We start from the raw sequence: 17,468 nt of genomic DNA on the forward strand, positions 1-17,468 counted from the left end.
TGATCTTAAACTCCCAATCCTCCCACCTCTACCTTCCAGGTTTTAAGGTTACAGAGCTAAGCCAACATATCCTGTTTCCGCAGTGATGGGGGTGGAACTTGGGGCCAGGTGCATGCTGGGTAAGCTCTCTACCAACTGAGCTTCATCCCCCCCCTCCCCGCCCCCCAGCCAAGGACACATTGGCTCCTCCTCCCTTTCTCTCCCCCTTCCATATTCACCCCTACAACAATGACAGAGCTCACTGAGTTTTGTAAAGACTGAGCCATAGAAGCCACACGGCTCTTAAAATTCTGTTTTCTGATTCTCCTAGCCCAGGCCTCTTATTCTGTCCCAACGTGCCTTTAGTTTAAGTAACTCTCACTCTTGATAATATAAAAGTATCCTTCAAATGACTTCTAGTCCTACAATCTCAATGAGCCTTCTCAAGATAACCTGGAAAAAACTTCTTCCAGGTCAAAGGTCACGGAATGCCCAGCTGTGGGGTTGGTCTTATTATTTAATTTATTTATTTGGTTCCCAGATCTATTTGTGAACCCAGAAGGAATGGAAGCCAACTCTAAATTCTTTTTCAAAGAGAGAAACGCAGTTCTCACTCCCAACCCCAGAAAACTCTTAGTGTCACACAGCGATAAAACTACACTAGGTGTCCCAGACATCAGAGTTCTTTGTACATGATTTTAATAATTAAGCCATATTTCTATAAGACATGGAGGTTATCCTGTGACAAGCTCCTGACCCTTAGGAAGCAAGTGCAGCCATTGTGACACACTGTCCAGTTTCTTTCTGTGTCTTCACCCACAGAAACATAGGGACCAAAGACAGCAACTTCTCTACGAGGTTCTAGTGAGTTCCATCATTGCTGTCCTTGCTCTGCCCACACGCAGCTCCCCTCCGCAGAAGTCTCAAGTCGAGGGTCATGGGGCTCTTCTCTGTTCAGGGCTTTGCCTTGTTGTTGCTTGTTTTGTTTTATAAATCAATGACCTGTTCAAACTCAGAGAGACCCTTCATGTATCCCAGAGCTGGGAAAAGGAATCGATGTACGTTGAATAGAAGAAATAATATTCACGAAGGCTCCCATAGGCTGGTATCCTGGAGAGAAATCTGTTGTGAGAGTATCTTAGGCACATGTCAACTTCTAGGTTCGAATTCAACATAGACTCTTCAGGGAAGGCAAGAAAGTCCGAGGGAGCATGGACAGAAAGGGGCCACGGGGGCACATGGCAGCCTCTCAGATATGGGACCTTGTTACTCTACAGGAAACTCCCCTGAACTTACTCACCTGGGAACAAATGCCTTGGATTTTCTGCATTAGGTGGTTAGGTGGTTGCCTTCCCATCATGCCCCGGGCCAGTGACAATTCAACAACGACCTTTTCTTAAGAAGAATTGTCATGGCGATCTGAAAGTGGAACACATTCACTTGCAGCCTGGTCAGAAGCCAGAAGAAGGGCACCTCCAGACGAGAAAGGCTCGTAAGTGCCTGGCAAAGAGATGGGCACTTGCACTAGAGCTGTCATCCCAGGAAAGCAGCCACTGCTCCCAGCAGCCCCTTCTCACGCCTCCCTGCAGGTACCGAGAAGAAAGCTGAGTTGCACAGGGCCCTCCAGTGTTCCTTTCTACCTTTCTTTGAAGTCCATCTTGACACCAAGCATGTGTGGAACCTCGTCTGGATCCCAGACATCATGCTGATTCAGATCTGGTCAGACAGCTGAACCACTCTGATCCATCAGGGGTGCTGGGGCTTGATCACCAGTATCTTGGTATGACTGGAGGCTCAGCTGGTTGACACACTGCTCTACTAAACATCTTCTGTGTCTTTGTTCATTTTAGACTCAGATGTCCATAACCCAGGGCAGCTCGTCTTCAGATGGGGCGCAGGAGACTGACCTGGTTATGAGACTTCTTAATGATGAAGCTGGCTCTCTAGATTTCAAACCACGGCACCCATCATGGTTCCACACATCCAGAAGACACACCTGTATGCCGGGAGATGAATGTGGCCCAAGCCTAGATGGCACTGCAGGAGTGGGTGGGGATGTTTTGGGCAGTGACACCATTGTCTGCAATATCAACGTCCACACCTGTTCCAAGCCTCCCTCCCACCATAGCTGTCTGGGTAGGCTCTAAACTCAGATGCCAATGGATGGGCTCCTAGCATTTAGGACGTGACCATCTTTGGAGACAGGGCTCTTAAGGAAGTCACTAGGCTAACCTGAATTTATTCTTAAAATAGGGGACTTGGGACTTCAGGTGCTGACAAAGTACTCTGTATTCTCAGAAATATTAGAAAGGGTCAGGTGATCTCCGTGACAAGTCAGCCCATGTGTCATTGACTGCTTACAAGTAAGTCAACTTTTTTTTTGTCCTGTGAGCTAGACTGTGAGGGGACAGCATGCAGGGGACAATGTTCTTAACATGGTGACTCAAGGTCTCGTGTCCCCTAGCTCTTATGATTTCCCCTCCTGTGGGAAAGAGGAAGTGGTGGGTTCCCTCAGTCCTTAAGCACACTGTGCAGAAGGTGGGGGCACCCAGCACTTCTGCACTCGTCCCACAAGAATACAGGGTGGCTGGAGTTAGGTCTTAATGGGGAAGAGTTACCAAGTAGCAGTCTTGCTTTCTGCCCAGAGAATGAGGAGCTCAGGGATGGGCAGCTAGCAGGCTCTGTCACACATCTGGGGTTTGATCTCAAACCTGTCTCCCCTCACTTCTCCAAGCAAGAGGCTGGCTGCCAGTGTCCAAGGAGAACCTCTAAGCCAGCCATCCTGGTTTATGGTTTGGAGTCCTAGTTTATTACCTATAATAATTTTTATAGCTACTGAAGGCACACACAGCTTCCAGGCAAAGCCTCTGCAGACAGCTGGAGGGTGGGTGGTCCTGGGACCACAGCTGTGGTGGTGGTGGGGGCTAGGGGGGATGTGAAAGGAATAGCATTGAGGCCAAGGAAGCGGCAAAGAAGAGAGGAGCCTGTGCTTGTGGAATAAGAATCAGAGCAGCCAGAAGTGTTGTGAAACCAGGAAGAGGGCTGCCGCCTGATTTCACTCCCAAGTAAATGTTTGACTGGATGTTTGCCTCATCTCTGAGTCTAGGTCTACAGAGCAAACTGGGGAGAATATGAGCTCATAGGAAGCCATCATAGCTCCTGAGGAACGGAGAAGCCCCGGGACAGCAGCATCTACCTACAGTGGTAGTCCTTCTTCAGCAAGATGCTTGCTGCCAGCGCAAGGTGAGTGGCAGAGGCTGAGCCGAGACAGGTCACTCCTCCCAGCTTTCTTGACGTTGGAGGAGAAAGGCACAGACTGGCTAATCTGCAGGCAGGCAGGCAGGAAAAGGGAGAACTATGGTAGATTTCCTCCGCCTCAGTCAGAGTGAGTGGTGAGTGGGCAGAGCCCGGGTCAGGATTCCTGACCGAATCCTGACTCTCGTTCCATGCTATGGCTTCTTCACCTGTTATTCTGGTGTAAAACTCCCTATCCCTCCTCGCTCCTTTTAACTGATTTTTTTATAATTGTCCACATTTATGGAGTGAGTACACTTTGATGTCTTGATAGGTGTATGATACACTGATCCGACCTCAAACATTTATCATTTCTTTGTGATAAGACACAAAGTCCTCTCCCCGGCCCCTCCCAGTTGTGAACTACGTAGCCAATTGTTAATTCCAGTCACCCCACTTTTTCCTCATAACTAAATTTGCGCAGTGGCCAGCCCCTCGCCGGCCTCCTCCTCCCTCCTAGGTTCTGTCCCACCCTGCCCTTGCATGCGTCAGCCTTTTCTGGTCGGCCTAAATGAGTGATGTCATGCGGTATTTGTCTTTCTGTCCCTGGCTCATCTTCCTGTAATGCCCTCTGGGTTCCTCCATGTTGGCTGTCTTTAATTCCGTCTTTATTTGAGGCTAAATAGTATCCAGTCGTATGGATGCTCCACATTTTCTTTGTCTCCTCACCCGCAGTTGGACCTGCTGGTAGACGCCATATTTCGGCTGTTGTGAATAGTAAGCAACTCTCACTTCCTTGGTCTGTGTCTTCACTAGTGGGAATGTTGAGTCGTGAGGGGGTTGCATTTTTAGTTTTTCGAGGACTCTCCATGCCCTCTCCCATGATGGTCAGGCTGATTTACCCCCAGCGCGTGCAACAGTCCTCTCCTCTGCGCCCCCAGCAGTATCGGCCATCTTGCTGAGCATAGCCATTCTGACAGGAGAGGGCGAGCTCACAAACTTGAGAGCATCAGAGGGGAACTGCAATGGGAGGGATGAAGGATCAGAGGAGTCCTGCCCAGATGGTAGGAATTGAGACTCTCTGATCTGAGAATGTGGGGGATCAGGAAGGGAAAACAGGCCCAATGACTTCTGGAGTCCCAGGATCGGGCCAGAATGCTAAGGGACCCTGAGTGGACAGGAGAGAAGGGAGCCATGGAGACAGAGAGGGCATGATGGGAGTCATCTAGTAAAGGAGGATGGGTAGACGGAAGGGCTGAGCATCTCTGGAGGGTGGGGGAAGGGAATGGCATGCTGCAGAGTCCAGGAGAACCTGTTCCTCTCTCTCCAGTGGGCTCTGTGGCCAGGAGAAAGCAGAGAGGCTGGGGTGATAAAAATGCCTGATGCCAGAAATGCTGGAAGATGTGGGTTCTAGAAAGTTCCCTCTGGTTCACACGGAGGATGGGGCAGAAGACTACTGTGTGGTCTCAGTGAAGATGATGCTAGCCTGGGCTGCAAGCATGGACAAGCTGAATGGATTCCACAGGACGGAGAAGACAGTCAGAGTTGCTCGGGATCTGTGATGTGGCCTGTGGAGCCACCGCTCCCGCCATGAGGACTTCAGAGGATGAGATAGTTAGAGGGACAGGCTGGTCTGTGGCTCCATGGGACACCCAGAAAGCTCTCTCCAGGGGGAAGGCGACTGGTGTGGCTGTGCTGAGTCCATTCTGTGCCAGTTCTACTGACCCCTCGATCTTCTTGCGGTCCTATCCCCAAGAGCCTCCCTCAAGCAGTAACCCCTGCTTGGCTGTGGCCTGGCTGATTGGGCCCTTCTCATAGGGAGGCTCAAGCCTGAGCTTAGGTTTTGTTTTGTTTTTCCCAAGCCTAGAACTCGGGGTCTTTTTGCCTCCAAGCACCTTGGCCACAAAACTTCCTCAGAATCTTCACATCCAAGTGTGTAAATATGTTTCCCATTTGGAAAGGTTTAGACATGTTGGACCTTCAGCTCTGTTCCCCAGGGCCACTTTGGGCTTTTCCTCGGCTTCCCTGAAAGACACTGTGGGGCTGTGGAAGGGGCTAGAGGGAAAGGAGCTAGAAGCGTTTCCGAACAACACCCAGCATAAGGTGAAAGGTCCTCTTTGCTGATGCCCCCCATTTGGTGGAAGGGCATGAAGGTAAGCGTCGCTGTGTGGGCAGATGGTAGGGAAGGTCTGGAGAGATAGCTCAGTGGTTAGGAGCACATCCCTTTCTTGCACCGGACCTAGGTTTGGTTCCTAACACCCATGTCTAGTGTCTCACATCTATCTGTAACTCCAGCTCCCAGGGCTCTAAATTCTCTTATGGCCTCCGTGGGCACACCTATGTACACACACACACACACACACACACACACACACACAAATTATAAACTATTTTATAACTTTCTTTTCTCCCATTTCCTTTCATCTGTATGGGTGTTTTGCCTACAAGTATGTCTGTGCACCACATCCATGCCCTGTGCCCACGGAGAGAATGTCAGATCCCCTGGAACTAGAGTTACAAATGGGTATGAGCGTCCACATGGATGCTAGGAGTCAAACCTAGATCCTCCCCCAAAGCAGTCAGGGCTCTTAGCCATGAGCCATCTCTCTGATAAAATAAACCTTTAAACAAAATGGTAGGGAGTAGAAACAGATCCCTTTCTTCTTCAGTTGCCCTTTTTAGTTTTTCATGATGGCTGCTCTGAGCTTTTCAGATACACATAAAAAACAGTCACGCATGTTCCCTAAGGAAAGGCAGCAACCAGGAGCTGGCTATGCCCAGCCAGGAAATAGAACAAGTAGAGAGATGGAGGTAAGAAAACAGACGCCTGCAGACAGAGAAGAGAAGGGGCCAGGGAGAAAACAGAATGGAAGCAGAATGTGCGTGTGGAGCCCTGGAATCTCTGTCCTGATTCTTAGGGGTTGTTCCCCAGTGACCAGCTGAGAGCAGAGGGTCTCTGAGCCCCAGGATCCCAGCAACCACAGCAGAACTGGGGTGTCACAGGGCTTTTCTCCTCTGTGGCTTCTTTGATAGAAGAGGCTGGCAGCTCAAGAGGGCAGCTAGGACATCTAAAAAGAGGCGTCCTGCCCTGGGCCACGTTGCTGGGCTGGTCGTGAGGACAGAGAGAGCCACCCTGGCTATTGGTTAACAAAGTGAGGGACTGATCTCCACGACACCTGTATGGCAAGGGGCCCAGGGCAGAGAGGCCTAGACTTTGTAGCCCTGTGACAGTGACTCACTGGGCAGAGGAGGGGAGGGCCCAGAGGGCTGATTCTGGCAGGAAGGGTGCCGGGAGAGTTGGCCAGGTGCTCTGGGGTCTGGGAAGCTGCTCAGCCTCCGAATCCCCTCAACTCTCCAAATATAAAATTAACTAAGTAACTAACAAAGTAAGCTAACAAAGTAACTAACAAAGTAAGCTAAGCAACTAAGTAACTAACTAGGTAATTAACTAACTTTCCTCTTCCTCTCCTTCTCCTCTTTCTCTTTCTCCTCTTCCTTCTCTTCCTCCTGTGTTTCTCTTCAATCATTGAAGACATTCTCACTCTGGAGCCCCGACTAGCATCAAATGCAAAATACAGCTTAGGTTGCTCTCAAATTCCCAGGAATCCCTGCTCTGCCCCTCAGCTCTCTTTGTTCAGAGGTGTAGGCGCCCAGCTGGAGACACTCTGTTTATACTGAGAGCTGACCATAGCAGAGGAAGAACTGAGAATGGGGAGCCCAGAGCTTCGAGGTGAACCTCAAGTTAGAGGCTAGCCCGGGCCGTAGAGTAGATTCTCAATGTCCCCCCCCCAAAAAAAACCAAAAACCCAAAACCCAACCCCAAACCTAAATCTAAAGCAGCCTTACATGGGCTTGGATTCCTGAGTGGATGGGATTCACAGGGGTAGAGGGTTGAGGAAGGCAGTAGCCATGCTACAGATGAGGCACTCTCCAGTCTTTATTGCTTTTGCCTTTAATGCAAAAGCATTAATTTTATTAATTTTTTTCTTTATTTTTTTCTATATTTAATTTTTGACAATGGCATTTAACAACTGCCCTGCAGTGTTCCTCATTGTGACAGCTGACCCCTAGGAAACAGACTCAAGCCAGCCTTGGGAACACCTGTGTCCAGCTCAACCCTCCAAGACCAGAGTTGGTGGATTCATGGGCGTCCCAGCACCGGGTGTACGCCGAGTCCCGTGCAGACACCCCGCATGCATCTGGTACCTCTTCCATGACTTCCTCTGCACTGGACCAGGGACCATTCTTTTTGCTGCCCATGGAACTACCCTGATCACCACCTCTCTCTGGATGCTAACCTCTAGAAGGAGCCTGTCAACCAGGAACTGATACCCACCCCAGTTCCGGTTCCTTACTTTAAAAAGAGGCTAATGCTACCTAACCTGCAAAAGATTAAATTATGAATTGGGACATGGTTGGGAGGGATGAGAAGGGAAGGGGGAGAGAGGGAGAGGGAAGGAGGGTGATGCAGAGAAACAGAGACAGAGACCCAGAGAGAACAGAGAGTCTGCGTTCTAGTTCACATCTCTAGGAGCTTCTCCGCCGTCCTTGGCTTGTGCTTTCTGGAAGTACATTTCCCAGAAGTGGAATTACTGCCCCCAGAGAGGTTCTTGGCAGAAGATCAAGTGGTGCTCAGTGTCCTCACGCTGTCTGCCGTGGGATCCCGGTAAATGAAGGTTAAGAAGGAACCATCCCCTCTCAGCCCTCGGCACCTCTGGTAGCTCCTTCCAGGGGCTCCCAGTCTAAAATGTCAGGTGACTTCTCCTTTCATTTCAGTACTAGCTGAGCGTAAGGGTTTTTATTTTTAGCTTTAAAAAAATCTCAGGTGTCCTGTATCCCAGGCTGCCCTGTGTTCCGAGGACAGCCTTGAATTTCCGACTCTCACGCAGGTGCACCTTACACCTGACTGTCGGCTTTGATCTGAACTGCTCTGCTGACATATACTATCGGCAAATACTTATGGGTGTCACACGACACATCCCCACGCTCAAACCCTGTGTAGAGACCAGAGCTGGGCCACGAGCCATCAGTCGTCTCGAGCACTGCTCGGTTCCTTGCATGGGGAGCAGGCTCAGTCCTCCCTTCTAGCTCCCTGGAAGCACCCAATACGTTACTGCTGAGTGTGACGACCCTTTGTACTTCGGAACACTAGACCTCAGCCCTCTTCTGTGGCTGTATCCCAGGCCTCTCTTCCTCCACTCCCCATCCTTCCTGGCCTCCAGACTTCTGTGAGACTCGGTTTTTTTTAAGCATATTTGCTGTCTGTCTGTCTTATTTCACTCATCCTGATAGGTACAGACTCGTTCCTGTTGTTGCAAATGAAAGGATTTCATCATTTTTTATAACCGAGTAATATTCCATTTTACAAACACGTACCACATTTTCTTTATCCATTAGTGGACACCTCAGCTGCTTCCCCATCTTAGCTACTGCAAATAGTTCTACAGAAAACACGGGAACAAACGTATTTTCTTTCCTTTGGATGCGCACACCCAGGAATGGCATTGCTGAGTGTGGCAGTTCTGTGCTTAGTCAGTCAGCTTGTTTATTTTTAGACAGTGCCTCACTATGTAGACCAGGCTGGTCTCTAACTCAGGGAGATCCACCTGCCTCCGCCTCGTAGGTAGAGGACTGTGCCACCATGCCCAGCTCTGTGGGTCTTAGGACCCTCTATCCTGTTTTTCTGGGTGACTATAGTTTTTATTCCCGCCAACACTCTAAGTATTACCGTCTCTCTGCATCCTCACCGGCTCTGTTACTCCCTGCTTTTTGGGTGCCCAGGGAGGCTCCACACTGGCTAACACACCTGTGGCCCACTTATGTCTTCTTTTGAGAAACGAAAGCCTGGGAGCCTCAGGAGGAGAGATGGCTCAGCAGTTAAAAGCACTCTTTCAGAAGACCCAGGTTCAATTCCCAGCGTCCACACGGTGACTTGCAACCAACCTTCAACTCCAGTTCCAGGTGACCTGACACCCTCTCTGGCTTCTGTTGACACCAGGCAGGCACACAGTGTGCACGAACATACACACAGCCAAAGCACCCATCGACATAAAATAAAATAAATCATTTTTAAAAAGAAATGAAACACCAGACCACTTGCCAATTTTGGATTTTAAGTATTTTTAAATCCCCGCCCCCTTCCTTCACTAGCAGCTTGGCTACCAGTCTTCAGACACCGCTAGTCTTATGGCGTATCTACTGACCTCATTTTCTTTCTCTTCCTGGTCATCGTTGAAGTGATTCTTTTCTTTCATGTAACTTTTTACTGTGCTGTAACTTTAACATTTTGCGTTCTGCCACTGCATTGTGACTACGCCCAGCTAGAAGTTCATTTTCACTCATAAGCTGCAGAGGGAGGAGACAAGAGCATGCATTCCCACGTAAACACAGCTTTTATTTCTCCCTGTCCTCCATTTGGATGTCATTCGGTGCTTAGCTTGATCAGCTCAGACCTCCTATTCTATAAAGTTAAGACAACTGATTTCAAGGTATTTCCCTGGCCATTTAGCACGACTGCCTGTTCTTCTGTTCCTCTTGCTTTTAAACCCTTCTTCACAGGTTCCTTTTTATTACCCGAGAATTTTTATAGTGGGAAATTTTATTTCCTGAGCATATTTATAATGGAAAATAATTTTCAGTTCTCGTGTTTACACATATGCACTGACTACATTATCAAATGGAATATTACATGTGAAAGCATTTGGTATTTATATATTTAAAATAAATATTTACATATTCAAATCCCCAGGGCTGAGGGATAGCAGTGTTTTGCCAATCCCTTGGCAGTCTGCTTCCTCTGATTTTTCCTTGGAGAGCTCGCCCCCTAGCGTTCACTGCATAGAGGACCGGCGTTCCCTCCTCTAGAGCGAGAGAGTAAATCCAGTATTTACTGAGTCTTTGGTTTCCTCCGGGGAAGTTTTTCCTGCAGTGTCCTGTGTTTTGAATGGTTCCTCGTGTGCTTCTGAGAGTACCATGAGTGTGTGAAGTCTGTGCCATAAGCCTGGCTGTAACTGATGCCAAGGGCTGGTGGCTCCAGGCTCCCTCAAAGGGGCTACTCCTGATCTGGCCATTGCTAGATGGTCAGGATTGAAGTAGCATAACAGGGCTAAGCTGTCCTGTCTTTGCCTTTGCTGTTCTCTTTGTAAGCCCCATGTTAGCACTCTGGGCTCTGTTTCCAGATGTACTCTGCTCTTGTTCATTGGATTTGTGTGCGTGTGTGTGTGTGTGTGTGTGTGTGTGTGTGTGTGTGTGTGTTTGTGTGTGTAGGTCAGAGGACGACTTGCAGGAGTTCCTTCTCTTCTTTCACCATGTGGACCTTGGGGTTTGAACTCAGGTTGTCAGGCTTGGCAGCAAGCCACTTTACCAGCTGAGCATCTCGTTGGCCCTGCTCTTGCTTCTTGAGTGGGTGTGCGGCTTGCTGTATAAGGTCCCACTGTCTATGGTCCGGCTGGCTGTGGTCTTCTCTCTTTGACCTCTCAGCTCTGACAATTCACTTTTTGCTCTCATATATGGCTTCTTCCTTCCCCGCCTCCCTGGTGTCTTTCTTCCCTCCCTTCCTACCATGTAAGGTTTTGTATGGAATGGAAAGACTGACGTTTTGCTGTTTTATTTTGTTTTTAAGATTTATTTCTTTTATTTTATGTATGTGGATCCACTGTAGCTGTCTTCCGACACACCCGAAGAGGGCATCGGATCCCATTACAGATGGTTGCGAACCACCAAGCAGTTGAATTGAGCTTAGGGCCTCTGGAAGAACAGTCAGTGCTCTTAACCACTGAGCCGTCTCTCCAGTCCACTCTTATGTTCTTAAGAGCCGAAGTGTAACTGCACTTTTGTCTTACTTCTCACCACTTGAGCCCCACCCCATGATATTTTCTGGATATTTCAGATCTGTGGTAAGGCACAAGCATGGGCTGCTAGGATTTTAAGGAATTCCAGGGGATGTATATGTGTCTCTCTGGTCTCCCCTGAGGGCTGCTCTCCCCTGAGGTCTCCGAAGGAACAGGAGTCACTGGTGAAACGAAGTTGAGGAGATGCTGGCTGGGTATACCGGAGTCAAGGATGGCAAGAGCGAAGATCTGAGAAGTGATAGAGGGGGCCATGGTGGTGCCCTGGAGTCAGGGCAGAAGGAACAAGGTGTGATGGTGCCTAGGAAAGAGGGGATCACTTGTTAGAAACCCTGCATTTCTGACTTGAAATCCCACCAGCTTCGTCCTGAGAACATCTGCAGTGTGTAGTCTAATGGCTCCCCCTCTTGCTCCCCCTGCTTCCCTTTGCTCCCCCTGCTCCCCCTGCTCCCCCTTGCTCCCCTGCTTTCCTCTGCTCCCCTGCTCCCCCTGCTCCCCTTGCTTCCCCTGCTTCCTCAGGCCCCAGCACTTCACTGATGTCTGACCTTGGCTGTTAAAACCTAGGTCTACAGGCTGACTTCCTGGGAGTTAATGACGCTTCAGTCTCACTCTTCTCTCTGCACAGGGCCCTTCTGGGGCTCTGGGAAGATGGGAAGGACTCTAGTTAAGGGTTTTCATGGTCATCAGTTTTCCTTAGAACATGAAAAAGTCAGGCATTTCTGTAGTGTTCTGTAAAAAACACTCCCCACGAGCCCCAAATCTACCCACAACTGTGCCATCCAGATATGGATGGCAAATCTTAAGAGCCAACTCCAGGGATGCTGGAGACCATCAGAGCAGTCCATTTAGGAAGATAGTGAGTGAGCAGGCTAGGGCTTGGGAATGCAAGTAAGGAAGCTCAGAGGGTCCAAACTCCTGAGAGAAATACTCCAGACTGGAGTCAATGCTGTCCTGTGACTACTGATGTGGCTGATGTGACTTTGTGGCTGTTTTTCAGGACCAGGCAGCTAAATGTCACCTGTGACAACTTAGTGGACGGGGAGGTCTTCCTCCATTACTCTCTCATTCCATCAGTAAGTAAAGGTAGTGGAGCCCAGGAGAGGGGGCACTGAGCCAGGAGCAGTGATGGGGAGGGCCAGGGAGGGAGGGAGGAAGGGAGGGAGGGGTGGGTACTTGGTGTGCTCTATCACACAGCTTTTGGGCAGGCCTACATCACACAGGAGAGAGCCAATGGTTCTCCTTTCAGAACCTTTACTCAGTTTCTTAAGGTGTGCATCCAAGCACATGCAAAAGAAAGCATTTTGGGTTCTAGAGCCAGTGATACGGAACTTTTGACAGAGTGAGAGGGGGGTTTTCTTTTCCTTCCTTCCTTCCTTCCTTCCTTCCTTCCTTCTTTTTTCTTCTTTTCTCTTTCTTCCTTCCTTCCTTCCTTCCGTTCTCTCTCTCTCTCTCTCTCTCTCTCTCTCTCTCTCTCTCTTTCTTTTTTTTTTTGTGTATGTGTACAGGTATGCGTGAACATGTCTGTTCATGCATGTGGAGCCCAGAGGCAATCCTGGGTCTTGCTTTTCAGGTGCAACTCAACTTTGATTTTTGTTTTTCACTTTTAAATTAATGAGTATGTTTATGGATGTTTTGTCTGCATGCGTGTCTGTTTACCACATGCATGCCCTTTTCCTTGAATGCCATTGAACTGGGATTACAGATGGTTGTGAGACACCATGTGGGAACTGAGGATTGAACCTCGGTCCTCTGGAAGCAAGCAGTGCTTTCAACAATGCTCTTAACAACTGAGCCATCTCTCTAGCCCTCACTCTGTTTTTTGAGACAGTCTCTCACTGGGACCTGATGCTTGGTGATTAAACAAGGTTGGGACAGCTCCATCTGTCTGTCTCTATCTCTCCAGCACTGGGACTATAGGTGAATGCTACTGCATCTGTTTGTTGGTTTGTTTAAATGTGGATGCTGGGAATCGAACTCAGATCCTTAAGCAAATGCTTTTCTAACTAAGCGATCTATTCAGCCCCCAGGAAGGAGCTTTCTAAAGAGGTAAGTGCAGAGCTAAGGTCATCTTGGAAGATGTAGTGAAGAACATTACAGACACAGAGGAGAGCATGTGCTAAGGCTCTGTGGAGGGTGAGGGAAACGCAAAGTGGAGAAACTGAAACCTAGAGCACAGACCTGAGAACTGGGGAAGTCTAGAAGGTGGTGGTGGAGTGGGGAGGGGAGAGGGATGCTGGGCAGGAAGAAGCCCTGTGGGAGGATCTGTAAAGGCAGAGTGGAGGGCAGCTTCTGAGATTCCCTGGCAGGAAGCCTGATGGAAGCTGCCACCTATGAGTTGAGGAGAATGAGGAGAACCAGGCCTGGTACTGTAGGCCTGTGATGCTGGCCGTGTGGGAAGACTGAGTCGGGAAGGGTGAAAGCTCAGGCTAGTCTGGGCTACAGAGTGAGTTCAGAACTCTTCTGAACTCTAATGAGACGTTAGACCTTATCTTAGAATACAGAGTTAGAAAGAGGACTAGGCCTGTAGCTCAGTGGTAAAGCACGTGACGAGAATGTGCAGTACCCTAGAGGTCAGTAATCCCCGGGAAGGGGGAGAAAGGGGTTTCAGGTTGGGGTGGATGAGGGAACAGAGCAGCAGGAAAATCATGAGTTTCACGTGAAACATGTTGACTTTGAGAAGTTTTCAACAGAAATGCGTTGGGTAACTAACAGATCTGGAGCTACTGGGTGAGCTGGGTCCGGGCTGGAGGCAAACGCTTGTAAGTGTTTTGTGTCATGAAGAGTTTTCTCTAGGGAGGAGGCCAGGACAAGGAAAGGTAGGGCTTGGACGGAGCTGCAGGAACTCTCTATCCCAAAGCTGGGGGAGGGGGAGAGAGAGAGAGAGAGAGAGAGAGAGAGAGAGAGAGAGAGAGAGGAAGAAGAAGAAGAAGAAGAAGAAGAAGAAGAAGAAGAAGAAGAAGAAGAAGAAGAAGAAGAAGAAGGAAAGAAAGAAAGAAAGAAAGAAAGAAAGAAGGAAGGAAGGAAGGAAGGAAGGAAGGAAGGAAGGAAGGAAGAAAGGGTTCTAGAGAAGAATGGGGGAAACAAGAACACAGAGTGGACCAAGCCCAGGGAAGAGGGTGTAAGGAGAAGGTGCAGTCACTGCTGGAGAACTGCCAGCAGATCACACTGGAGTTGGCATGGCCTTTGGCGACAGGTAGGATGACTGTTGGTGATGTCATAGCCCCTGCAATGCAATGACAGGGTCTGAAGGGCCAGCAGAGATAAGGAAAGAGGGAGAGAGGGAAAGAGAGCACATACAGACAATTCTCAAGAAATTTCTAGCAAAATTAGGATACAGATTTTTCATCCAGAACATGACCAAATCTGCAGAAACAAAAGGGAAGAAAGATTTGAAATTCAACAGCCATAACTGCCTTCCAAAAGACAGAAACCAAGGTCCAGGGAGGATGTGTGTGTGTGGAAATTGGACTCAAACTTCTATCTGTGCAGGGCCACACAGAGGAAGGGCCAGAACAGAGCCTTCTGGTAGCTCCAAAGTCATGGAGTCCCAGGTGTCACAGATGCAAGTTCTCTGCTTGCCCACACATTCTTTTCTGTGGGGACACCGAGGCCACCCTGAGGGTGACTAGGTCCTCAGACACACTGTTCTCCCCTTACAGCTCTTCATCATTTTGGTCTTATCTTTCTTCCAAAGACGAGAGCATCGTAGACAAAGTGATGACACCTCCTACCTCCTGGGGAACCGCTTTGGAATCATCATGTAAGTTGACTCAACATCATTTCCTGAAGCTTGGTGTACCCTGTGTTGGGCCCAACACAAAGTGCAAGGCCAGGTAGCTCCAAGGATCCCATCTTTTCTCACTGTACCCATTCCCTAAACAATACTCTGAGTGGCCACTGCTGCCACCTGCACCCAGGGCTGCCTAGACAGGAAGAAACTTCTCCAGGAGACCTAGGCAACCATGGAAAGAGCTCTCTCTGAAAGTTATTCCCTCCTTGCTATGAGACATGAGACAGAGGCAACTTAAGGGTGCAAAGGCTTATTTTGGCTCACAGTTTAGGGGAGTACGGTCCATCACAATGATGAAGGTGTAGTGGCTGGAACAGTTTAGTTTGTGGCAGCAGCAGTGTGTGGCAGAGGGTCTCACATGGTAGCCAGATCAGCGAGCAGAGGACAGGTAGGAAGCAACACTGGGTTATAACCTTCAAAGGCCCAGTCTTACTACCCTGCTTCTGCCATCTAAAACCTTCTCTGAGGGTCCATAACCTTCCGAACCACACCAATGGTTGGGGACCGATTCTTCAAACACACAGACAGTAGGAAACATTTTACATCCAACCCATAATGCCTTCCCACTGAGGGGACTGTGGCCGCCTCAGGAAACAAGAGGCAAAAGGCTTCCAGTGACCAAAAGCAGCCACCCTTTCGGTTGGAATGGCATCATGAAGCATGTGTGAGATCCTGCTCAGCTTCCAGAGTCTTCCTAGTTATGCCATTCTGCATCATGGCACCCCTTAGCACATTTTTTCTTGAGTTCTGTCTCATGACTCCATCATCATCTTCATCATCGTCACCACCATCACCACCATGCAGTTAGCATTTATTGCACTGCTGTTGTCCCAGGTCCTGGGTCATGCTCTTTGCTTACATTAGTTCCATCAACTCTTCCCAAAGTATAGCGGAAGTTGGTAAAGGGATGAGAAAACTCAGGTTCAGAGAAGCTAAATGATTTGCCTGAGACCACACAGCTAAGGTGACCCAAGCTTTCCCTGAGGCGAGCTTGATACGCTCTCATATCCTCCCATAGGGCTCTCTCATATCCTCTCAGAGTTCTCATAGGGCTCACACAGTGAGCATCCCAAGACCAAAGCCTTGGGAAAAGCCAGGATGCCAGGGCTGAAGCTAAGGGTAAGCTGGAAGGCAAGAAAAGTCCAATCACAATACCCAAGGATGCCGGATGGAGTACCAGCTCTGAGAAGCGGCTGGTTTTTTCCCCCCCGGATACCTCTCAGAGAGAGCCCCTCCCACTCCAGCAGCTGTAAACTGCTGAGCAAGGCAAAGGGCTGAGATGGGCTGTGTTAGTTCCCTCTTTCTGTTGCTGTGACCAAATACCTGACAAGAGGCAACAGGAGGGAGGGAGGGAGGGAGGGAGGAAGGGAGGGAGGGAGGGAAGGAGGGAGAGAGGGAAGGAGGGAGAGAGGGAGGAAGGGAGGGAGGGAAGGAGGGAGGGAGGTAGGTTTTATCTTGGCCCATAGTTTAAGAAGCAATACAATCTGTCATGGCAGAGGAAGCATGGCAACAGGAGCAGGGGACTGATGGTCACATTGTATCTGCAGTCATGAAGCAGAGAGAGGTAGAAGCTTGTTCTCCTTTCCGTTCAACCAGAATCCCCATCTCTGGGATGGTATTATCTACATTCAGGACTGGTGGGCTGGACCTTTCTGGAAATATCTTCATGGATATACCTAGAGGCATGTTCCCATGGTATTCCTAATGTCATCAAACTGACATTCACATTGTGAATCTGTCACCTTGATTGGATAAAGATCTGTTGACCCCCCCCCCCCACACACACACACATACACTGCGCATGTGGCATAAAAGGAATGGGACAGAACTTCTGAGGACCTCCTGGACTTACATTGTCAGGACTCCTCTGACTCACTCCTGTCACACTCTCTAGTTCTCTTAGTCATTCTGGCCTTGTTCTCACTGACTAATACTCCCTGCTATGGTTAGAGAAATGGGCTCACGTGTTTGAACGTCTGGTCCCCACTTGGCACTGTTTGGGAAGGTGATGGAACCTTTCAGGGGAAGAGCCTTGCAGGAGGAAGTATGTAGAGGCTGGCTTTGAAGGTGTATGTCTGGGCTCTGTTTCCTATTCTCTCTCCCTCTTCCCCTCCCTCTTCCTCTGCTTCTTGTGCACAGATGACATGTGATCAGAAAATGAGGCCAGCTTTTTGCTCCTGATGCTATGCCTTCCCCACCGCAGTGGTCTGACCCTTCTAGAACTAAATAAAACTCTCCCTTCCTGGTTTGCCTTTTGTTAAGGTATTTTATCACAGCAACAGAAAATAACCAACACACCCCCTCGTGTGTGTGTGTGTGCACGCCCTGCTTTGCTTATCATAAGTGCGGCTTTCTCCAGCTTTATTTGCGGCCCACAAAGAAGCAAAGCAGGGGGCTTCTATTTCTGTTTTGAGCATGGGGAAACTGAGTCTCACACACACTTTAAGTACCAAGGTTGGGTCTTGATGGGATTCAAACAATATGTGTCTCAGGAAACCTGAACTGATCTTGAGTTCTGTCCAAGGTCCTGTAGGCCCCGCCAAGCAGAGTTTATAGTTTCCTAAGCAGGTGGTGACATGGAGGGCAGGGTACTGAAACAAGAATGAGAACTTGATGCT

At 49.1% G+C, this 17,468-nt stretch overlaps 1 protein-coding gene across 2 annotated transcripts in view; it reads left to right on the plus strand.

Annotated features, from left to right (window-relative positions):
- The first annotated feature begins 3,013 nt into the window (after window positions 1-3,013).
- The window catches only part of Stra6l (STRA6-like), a 41,665-nt gene continuing 27,210 nt past the window's right edge, over window positions 3,014-17,468 (plus strand). The window contains exons 1-3 of one of the 2 annotated variants that reach the window (XM_006238038.5): window positions 3,014-3,222; window positions 12,058-12,133; window positions 14,720-14,820. In XM_006238038.5, coding sequence (XP_006238100.1) covers window positions 3,203-3,222; window positions 12,058-12,133; window positions 14,720-14,820 — 197 coding nt within the window. In that variant the 5' untranslated portion in view covers window positions 3,014-3,202. The remainder of the gene's footprint in view (window positions 3,223-12,057; window positions 12,134-14,719; window positions 14,821-17,468) is intronic. The other variant, NM_001025276.1, reaches the window with a different exon arrangement.

This window comes from Rattus norvegicus, chromosome 5 (genome assembly GCF_036323735.1).
Source record: "Rattus norvegicus strain BN/NHsdMcwi chromosome 5, GRCr8, whole genome shotgun sequence".
Lineage (NCBI taxonomy): Eukaryota > Metazoa > Chordata > Mammalia > Rodentia > Muridae > Rattus > Rattus norvegicus.